Below are 17856 nucleotides of genomic sequence, written 5' to 3' on the forward strand. Positions count from 1 at the left end.
AGTTTGTTAGAGTACTTGCCATTGAAATACTTGTAAAACAGCCATGTTTCACGATGAGACAGAATTTGGAGTTTAGTTTGATAGTTAAGGAAGGACCTATTAGGTTAGCGACTCTTTTTTGAAACTTATATAGGAGCGAGAGACATGTTTGTTTTACGGCATATGAAGCCTTTATATGTATATATAGTACGGGAATAATACAGATTGCAAACGATTTATTGAAAGATTCCCGTGTTCGACAGAAGGTCGGAGATTACATCGGCCGAAACGTTGTGGAAATAACTTCCAAGACAGAAAACAACAGTCCGAATACAATTCATTGTAACTTACCAATCCTTATCATTTTTTATTATTTCCTTAAACTGCATGTGTATTATAATCTTTCCGTAGTTTACAATGCTAACCACCCCCATCTCCCTCGATTTCTCTCGCTAGTAATGGACTCGTCCGTCTATCCTCGTCTGTCAATCAAAGCGAACGCGTCTGGAGAAAGAAAAAAAAAGCGTTTATTAAGCCCCGCCCAGTTTTAAAGCAAGGTTCCGCTTTTATACTCTAAAGCGCTCGATCGTCTCTCAGTAGTAAAAATGTCGTAGCCTGCCAGAACTCTCTTTCCTTAAGGAAAAATGAGAGAAAAAGTCTTATTCCAAGCGAGTTCCGCTCGGAATTCCTGCACCGAAACAAACCAGTAGACAGTCCCGGATGTTGTCACCGATTTCGCTTCATTAATTTAACTGTCACATAAATTTTATTTACAAAAAAACGTTCGAGTCGGTGTGACGAATATAAAGTGTTCTCTCTCTTTTTTTCCACCGGAGCGCACACACGCACACACAACAAAAATAGAAACGAAAAAGTTAATATTATTTATTTATTATTATTTTTTTAATACTTATTATATTCTACTTTTAATAATTACAAACTTTTAATAATATTCATTTGATAATAAACGGCGCAAACAGAAGTTCTGATCGTCATTTATTTGTAGATATCTATTTTTCTTACAAACAAAAACAACTCTAGCTTTCCATACGAGAAAAAAAAAAAAAAAGCAAAAACAGAAATTATTTTCCGGAAACGAAACGAAAAGTAAATGGATACTGAATATGGGAAAACCACATAGCAAACGAGGTAAGTTTTTGTTTTTCACGAAATTAATTTAATGACAAGCTCTCCAAACCCAAATCTATTCAATAGTTTCTATTTACTTGTCTTCTCACGAGAGCAAAGTTAGACACAACGTCGGTTTTTAAGGGGGGGGGATACAGCTCTCCCAAAAAATGAACAAAAATAAAAATTGTCTCCGTCATGAAGGATTTCTCCTCCACTGACCGAGGACAGAAAAGATGAAGTGAACACATGCACTTTGCTCCGGATCCTTTAACTTGAAAAATATAGAGTTGTCGTTCTTCCTTCACTAGTCTCTTTCTGAGGTTGTTTACAAAGCTAGCGACTATATTTTTTATCGGCTGAGTTTTCATTCCAGCGTTTCCCGTGTACGATAATAAAACTTGGTTCGGTATTTTTTTTTTTTTTTTTCATGACCTGCCTCAGCGTAGTATAAACACCCCCAACCACTTCATGTTAAGAACGGCTTTCGGAATAACCCCCCCCTCCTCGGCTTTCGAGGTTGGGGAGGTGTTCATTCCGAAAGCCGTTCTTAACATGGAGGAGGGGGGTGTTATACGTTGGGGCACATCGTAAAAATTTACCCTGGGTTCTTATGTAGCTGTTGTCTCCCTGATTCTACTTTCACTTTTTCTTGCTCACGTGTGCCTATTCCGAATTTGTAGCACTCTGGGCCGACATCAGTGAATTTTTTTGTACCAAAAACAATCATTAACAATTTTTTAAAAAGTTTAACATATTTCAAACTGATATAAATTATTGGACAGTAAAAATAATTTAATTAAAACAAAAACATTTTTACTTAAAAATATGGTAAAAATTGAATTTAATTTGGAAAAAAAAAATCTACGAAAACATTTTAAATTTAGTAATCCAGTGAAAAAATGGAATTTTTACTTGATTAAATAATTCGAAATAAGAAAAATGTTTTTTGTATTATAACTTTACGTGACTGCAATATGGTTTAACTTATCGGTGTTTGTGCGATTATGTTACCGCGCTATTTTTTAAATGTTATTAAATTCAATTTTTACGATGTTTTTGTTTATTAAATTGTTAGGTGAAAGTACAGAATAGTTAAAAACCACCCTTCCCTCGCCATATTACGAATGGCTTTCTAAATAATAGGGTTATTATTTCAACACGGTAACATAGATGCAAATCAACTTCTCGATTATAAAAATAAATTTATTTACTATCCTTCCCTACCACGTTGTCAACAGAAAAAAAAATTCAATGCGATTATTGGAAAAAAAAAATAAATAAAACGAGTAATTTTTTTTTAGTGAGGATTAATTTATAGCAGATGAATTTGAAAAAAAGAAAAGGCTAAAAAAAGGGGGGGGGTCGCGGCCATTTTAAAAGTTCAAAAATGGTTACTCGTTCTGTCTTTGATGTCGCCAAATAGTTGCAGGTGATAATCTATTTTACCATATAAACTAGAGAAATGCACATGTTTACACATTTTAAGAATCAAGATGGATGCCATCAGCAATTTCGTGAGCATGAAAAGCGGCCTTGACCTTTCGGTCAAAGACATGACAAATAATTTTACCGTTCTGTCCTATGATATGTGATCAATGATACTTTCTGGTCATTAATTGGTCATTTTACTGTGTTTATCTAGTAAAATATGGATTTTGCAGTATAGACAACCCCCCCCCGAAAAACTTCGTCAAAAGTGAAAAATACAACGAATAAATGTTACCAAAGGCAAGATGAGTTACTCTGCTACCCACTTGGTTATTTATTTTTGTTTAACTTATTTTAAAAGCGTTTATTTACATTGAAAGAAACGTAGTGTCGAGTCTTAAGAACAAGAAAAAATGTCTGACATCAGACGCTCATCTGGGAAGTCTCGATAATTGCAAAAAAAAAAAAATCAACAAAATACTGGTAGGACATCGCACGATTGTTGACCTTGGGTTTCTACCAATGGCCAGTGAACCCCACTCTAAAGTTGTAACCTTTTCAACATACTTTCAATGAATTAAATAATCACACGAAATAAAATTGGAGGCGGACCTGTACGAGAGTGCCCACCCTCTAAAAATGCGTGTTTTCCGGGTTTTTTTTTTTTTTTTTTTTTTTTTTGACAATTATCATTGATTACAGCCTTTTAGTAATCATATAAACAGAAAATATTTTGAAAAAATTTAATGACTTTTCCAATCACGTGACATGTCGGTAAAGAAATGAACAGTAAGTCAGGTAGCAATGAAGTAGAACGTCATAACGAGAAAGTGAACCCCCTTCTTAAAAGTCATTAATCTTATTTTTTTCCAAATTTTTTCTGTTAATATGATACTTAGGTCTGCAATCTATGGTAATCATCGAAAAAATCTTTTTAAAATTAAAGAACACGCATTTTTAGAGGGTGAACAGTGAACACTCTCATATAGGCCTGCCAAATTGGAATTACTTTTATTTACCATTATTTCATTGACAGCATGGGAGCAAAAGACAAAAGGAAATGGCTTGTTTAATTTCTAACAATGTGTGAGATCCATTTTCTTTGAAGGTTAGTGTAAAATGATTTCGAATTTGAACGTAGCAGACCAATAAAAAGTATTTCGACTTGACAGACCAATTGACGAACTGGAACTTCTAAAAGAGAAACGATTTGCTTGATGCTAATAGTCTTTATCTGCCTCTTCTGAATTTCAAGCAGGATAGGGGATCATTTCACACTAAACTTCAATGGCAGACGCGGTTCTTTGATCTGAAACGGGCGCGTTCGGAAATGAATGTTGACCCTATAAAGTGTCACGATAGTAAATACAAGTCTGGCATTTTAATGTTCTTAAATAGATTAGTGTCGTGTTTATTATCGGATCCTTTTAAAATTCAATTCGAAAGTGTAGGTTTGTATTACAATACACAGACGTACGAAAAAGTGTTATATCAAAGACAAGTCCTCTTCTGCCTATCTGGAAAAGTTTTTAGTAGTTTTAGTCGCTTTAAAACGTTTAATCTGTTCGAAAATCATAGTGTTTATCTGTATATGAGAAGACAAATGATGTCTGTTAAATACACAAGTTTGGAAAAATGATATTAAACTAAAAAATTATACAAAATAGTGTTAGGCTGACATATTCGTTGGGTTTCTATGTCACTAATATATATTGAGTAATCTTGTAAACCCGATAAATGCAAAATGCCTGATTTTTACTCTAATGTCGAAGATTTAAGAACTCGAAAATCGAAACTTACATAGTGTGATGATGACACTATCGTCGAAAATTTCATTTTCAACCGATTTGTATTTTATTAGCTATATTGTTTACTTGGTATTATTATACAAACACCGTGACAGCGTTAGGATTAGGGGTTAGGGTTAGGGGTTAGGGTTAGGGGTAGGGTTAATTCGCTGTCACGGTGTTTGTATAGTTTTACCGTTTACTTTTCTATTGTACGACACCGAGGTTTCATTTCGAGTACAATACTGTGCCATCTTAAATACGTCGCGTTTACATGACGTAGAGGGCAACGATTAAGTGTAAATTTGGTACTAGTGCACCTATTGATCCGTGCTGAAATAATAACGTTATTATTAAAAAAAACAAAAAAAAACAAAAAACTATTCTATACTTTAACCTTACAATTGAGTAAAAACAAAACAAAACTTTAATTAAACTTGGAAATACGATTTTAAAAAATAGCGCGGATGAGTAAGTGCACTAGCATCGTAAATTTAACCACTCTAAAATACTTTGAAATGCAAAAAAAAAAAAAAAAAAAAAAAGCCGGTAAGTAGAAAGGAAATATTTCTTGCCTTTGGTGACAGTTTTTTTTTTTTTTTTTTTTTCTGTTGGAAATTGATAATCGCCGCCGCCGCTTCTTCTCTTCATTTTGTAAATTGCCCCCCCCCCCGCCCCCGACAATCGGTTCAGTATCGGAATTTATTTTGATTACTCAAGATTTAACAATAAATTCTCTCTATATGGTTAGTATTTACAAGGGATGTTCGATTCGTCGAATATGTACTGATGTTGTACCGATAGTCGGGGTCTATAGGTGAGGACGATTGCTGTGTCATGGAATTCCGACAAATTGATTTGTTTATCCCTCCCCCTTCTCGCCCTCCATCATCAAAAAGTCAAACGGTTTCAAAATCACGCACTTGCACGCACACACAGACACAAAAACACACGCACGTCTAAAATGAAAGTTTGTTTACTTTTTTGTCCCACGAGGGTCAAGCGAAACACAGGTCTCTTTTTATAGTAGACCATTTGCTTCCTCCTCTCTAAGGGGGCACTCTGTATCGGCGCAAAATTAGATATGATCGGGGGGCACCGTCGGCATTCCCTGATGAGTGGGGGAGACGTCTCGTGATCGATGAAAAACTATAAACTCTTACACCTAAACCAGAAGGGAATGCCTGGGAGAATGACATAAAAATTAATTTTTATTTTCGGAATAGAGACCGCATCCTTTTTTTTTTTTTTTTTTTTTTTTTTTGCTCATTTATTGTCGATTTCTATCACATTTAGATTTGGATCAGAATTCTTGAGAAAGTCTGCAATAAAAATTGGTGCTTGTTAAGATATAGTCGATAAATCGATTTTTGTTAATGTCGTTTTAAGCAAAATAACAATATTACGAACTTAACTGCCATGTCGAAAATAGTAATATATCCGAAAATTACGAAAACTTATCAAGTAGAACAACTATTGTTTTTATTTAAAAAAAAAAAAAGTCGTTATAGACAACAAATATTGCAGCCATGAACAATTCGTTCCGGGTTATCTCCTCTGTGTGTAGACTCTTACTGCCTACCTTTTAATGTCAAAGAAAAATGAAATTTTACCTAATTTTCCGTAAAAATTTAAACTATAAATAATTTTCTATTCAAAATAGATACGTAATTTTTCGTAATTCGTAATTTTTGGATACATTACTATTTTCGGCATAGTAATTAAGTACGTGATTTTTTTTTTTTTTTTTTTTTTTTTTTTTTTTTTTTTTTTTTTACACGGTGGTCACCAGTCACCACTTATCAAGGCCCGGAAGCCACTCAGGGATAAGGGTTATTGCAAGTACAGTACGTTAGTGTGGAGATTTGAAGTGTTTACTTAAGGGGGCGGTTCATTAGGAATTTGTTAACGTTGGACTTGAAGACATCTAAGTTGTAGTCAGGTGGGAAGCAGGCAGACGGAACAGTTCCACAGGCGTGCACTTCTAAGAAAGAAGCTTTGTTCATGGAATCCACGTTTTGATTTAGGCACAGATAAAGAGTGGGGGGAATTTTTCAGTGGATTCAGCTAGACAGGTGTTTTTCATGAAAGATTGGCGAGGGGGGACCAGAGATTGGAGTTCAGACGAGCACCTGCCATGGAAATAACGATAAAACAAGGATAGGCTCGCAACGTCTCTTCTGTGGGAGAGAGGTTGCAGGGTAGAGAGAACAGCATCTCCCACTAAGCCACGAAGTCTATTTTGTACTCTGTCAAGGCAGGATAGGCTGTTTTTAGCAGCTCCTGCCCAGATATGGCAGCAGTATTCCATCCTTGGACGTACTTGGCTTTTATATAGATAGAGAATTGCATCAGTAGTGAGATATCTTCTGGAGTGGTAGAAGGATCCCACCATCTTTCCAGCGACCTTGGCAACAGACTTGATGTGTGTTCCATTTCAGATCAGGAGTAAAGGTCAAACCCAGAAGCTTGTCAAAACACAGGGCCTCACCCAGACGAGAGCCATCCATCACAATTGATGCCAGATTGGGATCAGAGCGTTGATGAGCTAAGGATAAGAGTTTGGTTTTAGATGCATTAAAGGTAACCAGCCACGTCTTCCCCCACTGAACCACGTGCTCAAGATCAGAGGAGAGAGAATCAGAGAGAACTTTGTCATTTACAGCCTTTGATGTGTTGCCGTAGATGGTCGGGTCATCAGCATAGATGTCAACGAATGATTTAAGTATGTGTTTAGGGAGGTCGTTGATGTAGATCAGGAAGAGAGTTGGGCCCAGGATTGACCCTTGAGGGACTCCAGCATTAATACTGCAGGCCTCTGAATTTTGTCCATCGATCACTACACTTATGAGCCTATCGGAGAGAAATGATTTAATGACTGAGAAAACATTTCCAGTTATACCGTAGCTGGAAATCTTGAAGTAGACCCTTATGACATACCTTGTCGAAGGCCTTTGATATGTCAAGAGCAATTGCCCGAGAAAGGAAGCCTTTGTCAAGAGATTCACTAATCCTGTGAGATATAACCGTTAGATCTTGCAGGAACGGAAACCATATTGTGTGTCACAAAGAAGGTTGTTTCTGCTGAGGTGGTTGACTATTTCTCTATTTAATATGGATTCCAGTAACTTACTCATAACACACAGGAGACTTATTGGTCTGTACTGAGAGGGAGATGACTTATCACCTGAATTCTTAAATACAGGGCATACTAATGAGGTTTTCCAGGGAGTCGGAAAGCACTTCTCCTTAAGGCAGTGCTTGAACAGTGTCGTAAGTATGGGAGCAAGTTCTGGTTGAAACTTTTTTAACACTATAATTGGGATGCCGTCAGGGCCAGTTGCTTTACTGGAATCAAGGTTCTTGATTAGCTTGTCGACCTCATGCACGGATATTTGTATGTTACCTAGCGTGTTCTGTGTTATAGGAGGAAATATGGGGAGTTGATGGCCTTCGTTGCATAGGGTAGAATTAGCTGCAAAGTTCTTTGCAAATAGTTTTGCCTTGTCTGACCCTGACGAGATGACCTCTGGTCCATTGATAATGGTTGGGATAGAACGCACACTTCTGTTCAGGATCCTATTTGTTATTTGTGAAAACTGGTGGGAACCAAGCCGCTGATCAGCTACCTTGGATTTAACAGACTGGGCATATAGCTCTCTTGCATTTTTTATTACTCTTTTACAGTGGTTGCTGGCAGTCCTGAAAGCAGCTTTAGTCTCAGTGCATCTATTACGTTGGTAGCTATGGAAAAAGTGATTTCTGTGCGCGAAAGCAGCAGCACATTCTGGGGAGAACCATGTCTGGCTGTTAGGTTTTTGTTGGAATTTTTTAGATGGTATGAATTGGTCTATGCCTACAATTAACCATTCGGTCAGATCTGATACTATAGAGGACATTTCCTTTTTAGACATGGAGTGCAGAGGTAAATCAGATATGAATGTTCGGAAGCTATCCCAGTCAGCCATAGAGTATCGGTATACAGTACAGTGAAGGGGTACGTCTGGGGACTTATAACATTTTGTTTTTATCTTAACTGATACGACAGAGTGGTCGGAGGATCCTAGAGGAGAATGAACGGAATATGAACATAGCTCAGGGGAAGTTGAGAGAAAAAGGTCTAGAAGGCTTGCATATTGACCGGGTGTATTGGGCACACGGGTTGGTTCGCGAACAATCTGAGTGAGGTCATAAGCAATGGCAAAATCATGACAAAACCTCCCCTTCTCGTCTGTCTTATTTGAATGGGTCAGCCATTCCACGTGATGGACGTTGAAGTCACCAGAGATGTGGATGTCAGCCGAGGGATGTGCAGACAGGATATGGTCTATTTTCTCAGATATGCTCTTAAAGATAGTAACTCCGCTGTTGTGGGGCCGATAGAGGGCAAATATAAATGCAATGGTGTTAGCAAGTGCAACCCGGAAGCACATATAGGGTAAATTAGGATCTTCTCTAGAGATATCCCTGCCACACGGGAAGCCATCTTTAATGTAGGCACATATTCCATGCCCATGGCGATCTTGGGGGTCAGATTTAGCTGTTAAGTTAGATGTTATTTTGGGTAAATATTCAGATTATTTACAACAGAACACCGACCAGTCTAATTTGTTTTTTTAGGGGTAATCGATGTCGCTGAGAACGAATCTGATAATCAAACCCAGGGCAAATTTACCGTTTGCATGGTATTAACCTCTGAACCCGCAAACTACTTTCCGCCATTTTACAGCTTCCGTTTACACTACGCGCGTACGCGGCAGCATAGACGACGGTTGTTGAATGTGCTTTCACGTAAAGAACTGCCTTTTCACATAACGTAGGAATCTTTTGTGGAACATTTAAACTTATACGAAAAAGAAGAAAAGCATACCAAGTGGGCGGGGAGTAATGTCGGAAAGACTTTTTTTGTTTTGCGTAGTTTTTAATACGGTTTACAAAAACATGGGACAATGAAAGTGCTCTATTTGCTTTTTTAATAACCTACTTCCGGTTCAAATATGGCGCCACATTGTAAAAAAAAAAAAAAAAAAAAAAAAAATTCTATTATGCCAGAATCATATGAAACGTTTTCCTTCGTATGTAATACTAAATAGATTTTAACTCAAAAAATCATACATCATATCATAATCTTGAAACAAAATTTTATCGTCAATGCACAATTGTTTTTGATCGCCTTTTGTTTAGTATGGCGATCTCGCTCATTTACCGAAAGTTAAACAGTTTCCGTTATTTTGATCTCCTAGTCCTATGATCACAAAATGAGTACCTTTCCCTGCCACCACCCTGTCCTGCATAAAATTGGTGTTAGCTAAGATAAGAGTTGACAGATCAATTGTTTTTTTTTTAAATATGTCATTTTAACAAACAAAATAAGCTAAACGCTTACTTTGACTACAACAGAACACCGACCAATAAATTTTTTTAAATTTTTTTTTTAGGTTTTCGGGGTTGCTGACAACGATTCGTTAACGAATCTAATATTCAAACCCGTCGCAAATTTACTGTTTGCATAGTATTAACCCCTGAACCCTCTCACAATTTTGTGCCAACTCATCTCACCGCCATCGTTTATGCTATTCTTACATGATGCGTTCGCGCATGGATGCGTGTCGGGAGGACGAGTGGTGTCGCGCGTGCGCGCGACCCCCCTGCACTGCCCTACCCCTCAATATAAACAGAATTTTTGTGAAAAATTAAACAGTTTTTCTGCTCGGTGTATGTCGGCGCATTTACGTAAAAACGGTAAATTAACCTGCAGAAGCAGAGAAGAAGCACCTGTTAAATGTTGTACAAGTTTTATAATAGAAACCCCTCCCTCTAAAAAAAATAATTAAAAAAGCGAAAAATTAAAATGCTTTTGTAGACCGCTCGTGAAAACTTTATTTTTATTTATTTATTTATTTATTTATTTATTTTTAGATCAATTAAAAAGCATCAAAAACTACGTAACACAAAAAATTAACCACATTTTGTTTTTGAAAACTTTATTTTAAATGTCTGCTAAAAAATTCTTCCGCGATGTGACAAGTCACCTTAATACGCGCATGCCCGAACGCATCATGTAAGAATAGCATAAACGATGACGGTGAGTTGGCACAAAATAGTGCGCGGGTTCAGGGGTTAATACCATGCAAACGGTAAATTTGCGCCCGGTTTGAATATCAGATTCGCTGTCAGCGCCCCCCCCCCCTAAACAAAAAGCAAACAAATTTTATTGTTCGGTATTCTGTTGTAGTTAAAGTAAACAGTTACCCATTGAATTTTTCTACTGGTCGCCATGGAACTCAACGCCCAAGGAGTACCCAACAGTGAAATATCTGTCCACATTATCTTAAAACTTCTGCAGGTTAGTTGAGTCAGGGAAGCAGGAAGCGAGAAGGGAATTCCAAAGTCTAGCAGTTCAAGGAAAGAAATTATTAGGCTTTCCAACTTTTGTGGACCGGAACATTAAAGGATGAGATTTTTCTACTTGTCGGATTAGTCGAGAGTATGTACGTCGAGGGGCACTAATGCTAAGAGTTCATCCGAGCACATTCCATAAAAGTACTTGTAAAACAGGCAAAGGGATATAACACTGGGGCGATGCGACAGTTTGAAGGTTGGTCGATAGTGTGGGATCTATTAGATTTGCATTTTGTAATTTCAGTAAATAAATCGATTAATATTAAACATATTGTTAATCACGTAGAAGCGAGAAATACATAGACGCACAATAAGTTGTAACTTCATGCTTTATAAATACGCTGAAAAGTAATTTCGGAAAGTGTTTAGAATGAAATAAGGAACAGAACAATAGGTTCCATTAACAAATATCTAGTACATAACGAGAAAAACAGATTTAAAACCTTTGAAACGAGAAATTTAAGAGTCGGATAATTATGTTCTCGCAAATCGGAAGCGCAATATTTAGAAAAATAGAAAATATTTTGTGTTCTGTCTCTTTCGAGAGAGAGAGAGAGAGAGCGTGAGTGAGTGTGTCAGAATTTTTTGGGAATTTTTGACACCCCTAACACAAAACTACGAATAAAATATAAAAAAAAAACTCTCTTTTTAAAGTGGGTTGTTTATTTTCTTTATGGAATATACTTCCAAAATAAACTATTTAAGTTCTTTAAAAAATAATAGAAATATTATTTTTAAAAAAAGTGTTTACAAAGTGCCTGCGCGCGTTCATGCAGCCATTTTTTTACGTAATGAAATGAATTGAATTGAATTTTACAAGGTATAGATTTTTAAAATGAAAAAAAATTTTCTATTCGTTCAATTTTTACGATATTTTCAGGTTCAATGCGAAATTTTATGCTCTTTCCAATAAACCGAATATAATATTTTTAAATTCACCCCTCCCCCATTTTGAAATGTCTATTAAAATGAAAATAATTTTCTCGCCTCAAATTTATATATCGCAAATTAAAGATAAAAGATCAATAAATAAAATAAGCTAATTTAAAACCAAAAACAAAAGAATAGTTATGTGCAAATTTACCTGTAAAGTCAAGTTTAAAACTTCTTTTTTTTTAACCACGTTGATTTTTTTAAGTGAAAGCTTATAATCTTGTTATATTGTCCAGAAAATTACAATTTCTTTTCTATTTCATTCAATGTTTTTTTATATATAGATTTAAAAAAAAAATCACTCCATAAAGAAGAAATAAAAGCTATTAAATCAAAAACTCATTTCTTTGAGAGAAGAAAAAAAAATCGAAAATTCGTCGATTTTTTCTTTTTTATTTTTTTAATTTTTTTTTTAAGGCAAAAACTGATAAGTAAAATGTGATCATTTTCAAGTACGGTGGCCGATATTTTCACGCGCAAGGCTTGGCAGCTCACGTGTATGTGTTGTTTTTACGTTTTATAGTAATTTTATCCATTCGTATTTCAAAACAGGAAGAACGGCAAGAAACACAGGCTTGCTAACACCGGTTAATGCTTACGTAATGGTGATCTTTTGAAATGGTTGCTTAAAAAATTCTTTTATTTAAAAAATACATGGAATATAAAATGAAAGTGCCCGCCTGTGGAACTCTCTTCCGTTTGCCTGTTTCCCACCTGACTACAACTTGGATGTCTTCAAGTCCAACATAAACAAATTCCTGATAAACTGCCCCCTTAAGACACTTTATCAAATCTCCATTACTAACGATTACTACAATATTATCCCATTGATTACTGTACACGCAATAACGCTTAGCCCTTAGTGGCTTCCGTGCCTTGATAAGTGGTGACTACCATGTAAAAAAAGGACAAATTCTCATAAATGAAGAATGGAAGCATCCATTGATTAGTATTTTATATAGGTAAGTGATTTTTTTTAATTTATATATATTTAGATTAAGTTAAAATTTGTTGAATTTCGTGAAATCTTTTTTTAAAGAAAACCGATTTAAAAAAACGGTGTATATTTTTCGATAAAACCTTTTATTATTTTAAAGTTTGGTCTTTGCTCCTTTTATTGAAAAAAAATTAGGGTTTAAATTACATTATTCATATTGCTATAAGCTTAGAAAGATAGCGAGTTTAATTAATCACTCCTTTTTTAATGGCGACTTCTGACACTCCTAGTGCATGGATATCGTAGTGAGATAAAATGATAAAAAAGTGTGTGTGTGTGTGTATATATATATATATATATATATATATATATATATATATATATATATATTATATATATATATATATATATATATATATATATTTACAGGTAGGTGTGAATAGTTCTTAAACAGCTGGTTGAAGTATTAGATTTCAACTGACCTCAAACCATGCTTTGAATAATTTATTAGCAGGTAATAAATTTATATAAAAATCTTCCTATAATAAAGAAACGCAAGTTATGGTTAGATGAAACAAAGTAATAGGATGGAATTATAAGTATGAATCACCATGCAAAAGTAATTGAATATTTTACCAAAATATCATTTATTTACTATGTTGTTGTTATTATTTACTATGTTGTTGTTATTATTTACTATGTTGTTGTTATTATTTACTATGTTGTTATTTACTCATTAGGAGTCACACAGGCCATACTAAAAAAAAAAAAATCTTTGAGAACAACTTGTGGCATTCTCTGGAGTCTGAATGACAGCAAGTCTCTCCAGACTCTCAGTACTCTCCATTTCTTTGCTAAGTATTGCAGATGGATTTACATTATCGTAACAGCCGCTTACCATTGATTTCTCGTTGGCGGTGACCATTAGAATTGACTGGAATTTGGGTGTCTAAAAGCCTCCCCAAGGTCCCAGTCTGCTTTGCAGTCGTCCAGCGGAGGGCTGCTGCTATTATTATTATTATTATTATTATTATTATTCAATGATTGTTTTCATTTTGATATAAAAAATATTTTAGTTTCGCCATATTGCTTTATTTCTTGAACATTTAGCATTTGTGCTAAAAAGTCAACTTGAATTTTTTTCAAAATTGCAAGTGAAACGACCAATTGATTTCTTTTTACGTTGACATTTAAAAGATAAAGAAATCAGTTTCGAAATTACCAAAATATTGATGTTTTGTGTTTACAAGACATTTTTTGTCTTTTGAAATTAGCAGTCTTGCCCAATGTTGCTCGGAGAAATCAAGATTTATTTTTATCATTAAAAACAAAGTTTGTTTTCGAATCTAGATTCGAAAAAATGGTTAAAATCAAATATATAACAAATAAATGTTACCAAAGGCTAGATAAGTTACTCTTCTACCTAGCTGGGTAGATTTTTTTAGTGATTTTACTGAAGCCAAATGTTTATTCGACTCGGAAAACAGGCAATGTCAACTGTTACGCAAACACAAGAAAAAATGACGAGTAACAAATATATTCCAGCTATTTTTCTTGTGGTCGCGTAACGGTTGACATTGCTTGTTTTTCGAGCCGAATAAACATTTTACATTATTGAAAACACAAAAAAAAAACTGTTCAGCTAGGTAGAAGAGTAACTTCTCCTGCTGTTGGTAACATTTATTTGTTATATATTTGATTTTTCGACCACTCTTTCGGATCTATGTGGATTATAAAACAACCCCAAAACGAAGACAAATTAAAAAAAAAAAATTAATCGAGATAAAACATGCAAATAAAGATACATACAAAAATGCAAAAAAAAAAAATTTTTTAAACATAACCACCCCCAAAACTATACAAAACACACGCGTACAATTTCACTTAAAGAACAAACGAAATAAAATTTTACTTCAAAATCTCTACATAAATTATCTGTGTATCCGTAAATTATTTTTGTGTTTGCATTAATTGAACTACTGTTCTCATCTTGAGTGTTATTTCGCAACGTTTTAACGATGTAACATTTGACCTTTTTGACATGTATCTTGTCAAACTCGAGAATTTTTAACGAGGTAATCTGCATGGAATTTGGAAGAGAACATTTTATTTAATCAAAGGGCATAGCATGCTCTCGTTTCGTCAGCCATGACTGGCTAAAATTCTAAGTAAGTGTCGCTCGCACTGAGGATTGAACCTTCAACCTGGAAAAGAGTGTAACTTACAATTAAATTTTTACCAACTACTTTATCCACTACACCATAATTCCTATTTTAGTCATATTTTTTTTTTGTCTATCAATAATGAAAGAAGTGTTTTTATTATTAGCAATAATTAAGATGAAGCTTCCTCTTTACTCACGAAAATTAAATGGGCTCAAGTAATTTCTTTTCGTATTAATTGTTGGCATTAAAATGAAGTCTTTTATTTGTTTATAAAAATAAATTTTCATTCTTGATTGTTCTCTCTTGTCTTATCAGTTAAGATTAAACCTCTATTCTTTGCTTGTAAAACTATTTACATATGTGATTGCTGAATCAAGCCGAACATGTGCATGTTCATTCAGAAACTTCAACACCAGCATTAGTCAACGAAAAAGGTCCAATCCTCCTCCACGACAATGCCCTACAGCACGTTGTTAGATCACGGCCACCGAGATATATCTATATTTCGGTGGCCGTGGTTAAACCCATCTGCAGAAGTTGAATGAATTGGCTACGAAACTTTGTCTCATCCACTATATTCTCCATACTTCTCACCTACCGACTACTACTTTTTCAAGCGTCCCGACAACTGTCTGCGTGGGAAATGCTTCAAAAACGCCTTCAACGACTTTATCTCCATTAGAACGCAAGATTTTTTTGTTTTACGTTGCTGGCATAAATGTGCTTTTGTGTTAGCAAAAGTGCGTTGATTCTGATGGTGCTTATTTCAATAATTTTTTGTTTGAGCCAGAATATCTTCATCTAAATTTAAAAGTTAAAAACTGCAAGAACTTTCTTGTCAACCTTTATAGTAGTTAAATGCTTTCTCTATTTGCCTTATTGGTATATATCCTGTGTTTGTTGTATAGTATTTTGGTTTCTTCACTTTAGTGCGGATGATATATTTAAGGTTTCTATTTGATGTCTAATCCTGGAGCGGATGAGACTTGATTCAACTAAAAATTTGTATTTTCTCAGAAACGATAGTACATTGTCTGTTAATATGGAGTTCTTGGAACCTTAATAAATGACTTTTCCATAAATTATTTTGCCATTTGTTTAATGGAATCAAAGGTAGTCTCGTGCTTGGTTCAAATCTCCCGACCGACAGAATTGCCCCCCCCCCCCCATACTATGATTATTGCGTAAGCATGAAACACTAGTGTCTGTAGGTTAGGTATAAAATAATTTTTTAATCATAATTATCAAGCCCATTTAAGAATACTTAAAGATGGGCACTGTCTGGGAATTATGAACTAAGAGACAACTAGTGTTTATGCAACGTTCATGGCGTCCGTCGTTCGAACACTCTGGATTGTCTAATGTCTGTGCTCGAATTATGCGCTTATAAGTTGTTAATTCCCTTCATTCCCGTGGCAATTGTTTGGTGGTTCGGTGATAAAAGCTTAGCAAATGAAATGGAGCCAAAGGTGGCTGTGTTCGAATCTCTCGACCAGCAGAAATTGTCACTCCTACACTGATTATTGCGTAAGCCTGAAACGCTAGTGTCTGTAGGTATAAACAGTAATTATTTAATTAGAATTGTGTGTGTGTGATCGCCAAAAAAGTAGAAGATTATAGTGAAAATCTAGATCTATATCAAAAGAAGAAAAAAAACTTGCTATTCGAGAGCGTGGATGACTGGATGATTAATACGAAGTTCCGGTAAATATGAAACTAATGACTTTTGTTTTGAAGAGTTCTTCATCCGATGTCCGGGTTTATATTTTTCTTTTCATCATGTGGAAGACGATGAGGGGTGGGGGCTAATTTGTAATTTCGAACGGCCGACTCGTATATATGATTGGTTTGTTAAGTGAACTTTGCAATCGAAACTACTTACCAGATATATTTATCAGCCAATGTGTCAGACATAAGCAATTAGTATGCACTAAATCCTCCTCCTAGGCATTATTTTCTCCGTCCAGAGGGAAGTTGGGTTTCTTACTTATCGCTTTGATTTGTATAGCACTGTTGACTTGACGATAAAAATATTTTGAGCATTTATTACAAGGGTCATTTAAACAGAATGGATGAAAAAAATAAACATGCCACTAATAATTGTTACCAAAGGCAGTAACAATAAATAAATATTACCAGTATTTTGTTTAATTCTCGATTTTCAGCGATTGTCGAAATTCCAAATTGACTGTCATGAGATCGCCATTTTACTTTTTCGTTATAACTTGACACTTATTTTATTTTTTTTATTAAAAATAAATACAAAACATGATTCGGGTAGGTAGAAGAATAGATTTTTTTTTTTTGTGTTACATTTATTTGTTGTATATTTATTTGTTTATTTATTTTCAGACATTTTTTTGTTTTGTCGTCCCGGTATTTTTCCCAATCCAGTCTGCTACTTTTGGGGGAGCATTATTTATTGAATTTGTGTTCATCGTTAATATTGGTGAAGAAGCAATTTAATAGGGACAAATAATGTACTAACGTATTCTTTAATTGTAGCGAGATCTGAGTCGCCATCCCTCCTTCTCTCCGTCTCTTCCTCTCTCTCCCTCTCTCCCTCTCGCTCCCTCTCTCCCTCTCGCTCTCTCCCTCTCTCCCTCTCTCTCCCTCGCTCTCTCCCTCTCTCCCTCTCTCCCTCCCTCTCTCCCCCCTCTCTCTCTCTCATACGAGGGTCTGTTCAAAAATAAGGTCTCCTTTTTTGTTAACTTAAAAACTTAGAGGTACAAAGATTGGGGTGATACCATTATTAAAATGAGCGACTTGTTATGATCCAGAATTTACTTTTCTACATTGTCACGATCATTTTCAATGCACTTTTTCCAGAAATTCTCTGACACGCGTCTATGACAGGAGTTGCTTTCTGATAGTCTTACACCGTCAATATCTACAAAAAACAGTAAAGTTTCAAGTTATAAATGTATAAGTTCAGTAATCAATGCAATTTAAAATCTCCTTTGATCTAATCGAACAGAATGAAAAAAAATAGAATACATTACTTTTGGAACGCCGTTGGGATGGGGGGGGGGGTTGGCGACCATCATATAAGGAACGGCAACACCAAAATAGACGTGTGTATTAAAAAGTAATG

General features: G+C 35.1%; 1 protein-coding gene across 1 annotated transcript in view; it reads left to right on the forward strand.

The window, feature by feature from the left end:
* Positions 1-967: 967 nt before the first annotated feature.
* Positions 968-17856, forward strand: part of LOC145288235 (uncharacterized) — a 225356-nt gene continuing 208467 nt past the window's right edge. The window contains exon 1 of the mRNA XM_080136276.1: positions 968-1128. Within this exon, the coding sequence (XP_079992402.1) occupies positions 1104-1128 (25 nt within the window). The 5' untranslated portion in view covers positions 968-1103. The remainder of the gene's footprint in view (positions 1129-17856) is intronic.

The sequence above is a fragment of the Euprymna scolopes genome, chromosome 2 (assembly GCF_053919585.1).
Source record: "Euprymna scolopes isolate OS-2025 chromosome 2, ASM5391958v1, whole genome shotgun sequence".
In the NCBI taxonomy this organism is placed as follows: domain Eukaryota; kingdom Metazoa; phylum Mollusca; class Cephalopoda; order Sepiida; family Sepiolidae; genus Euprymna; species Euprymna scolopes.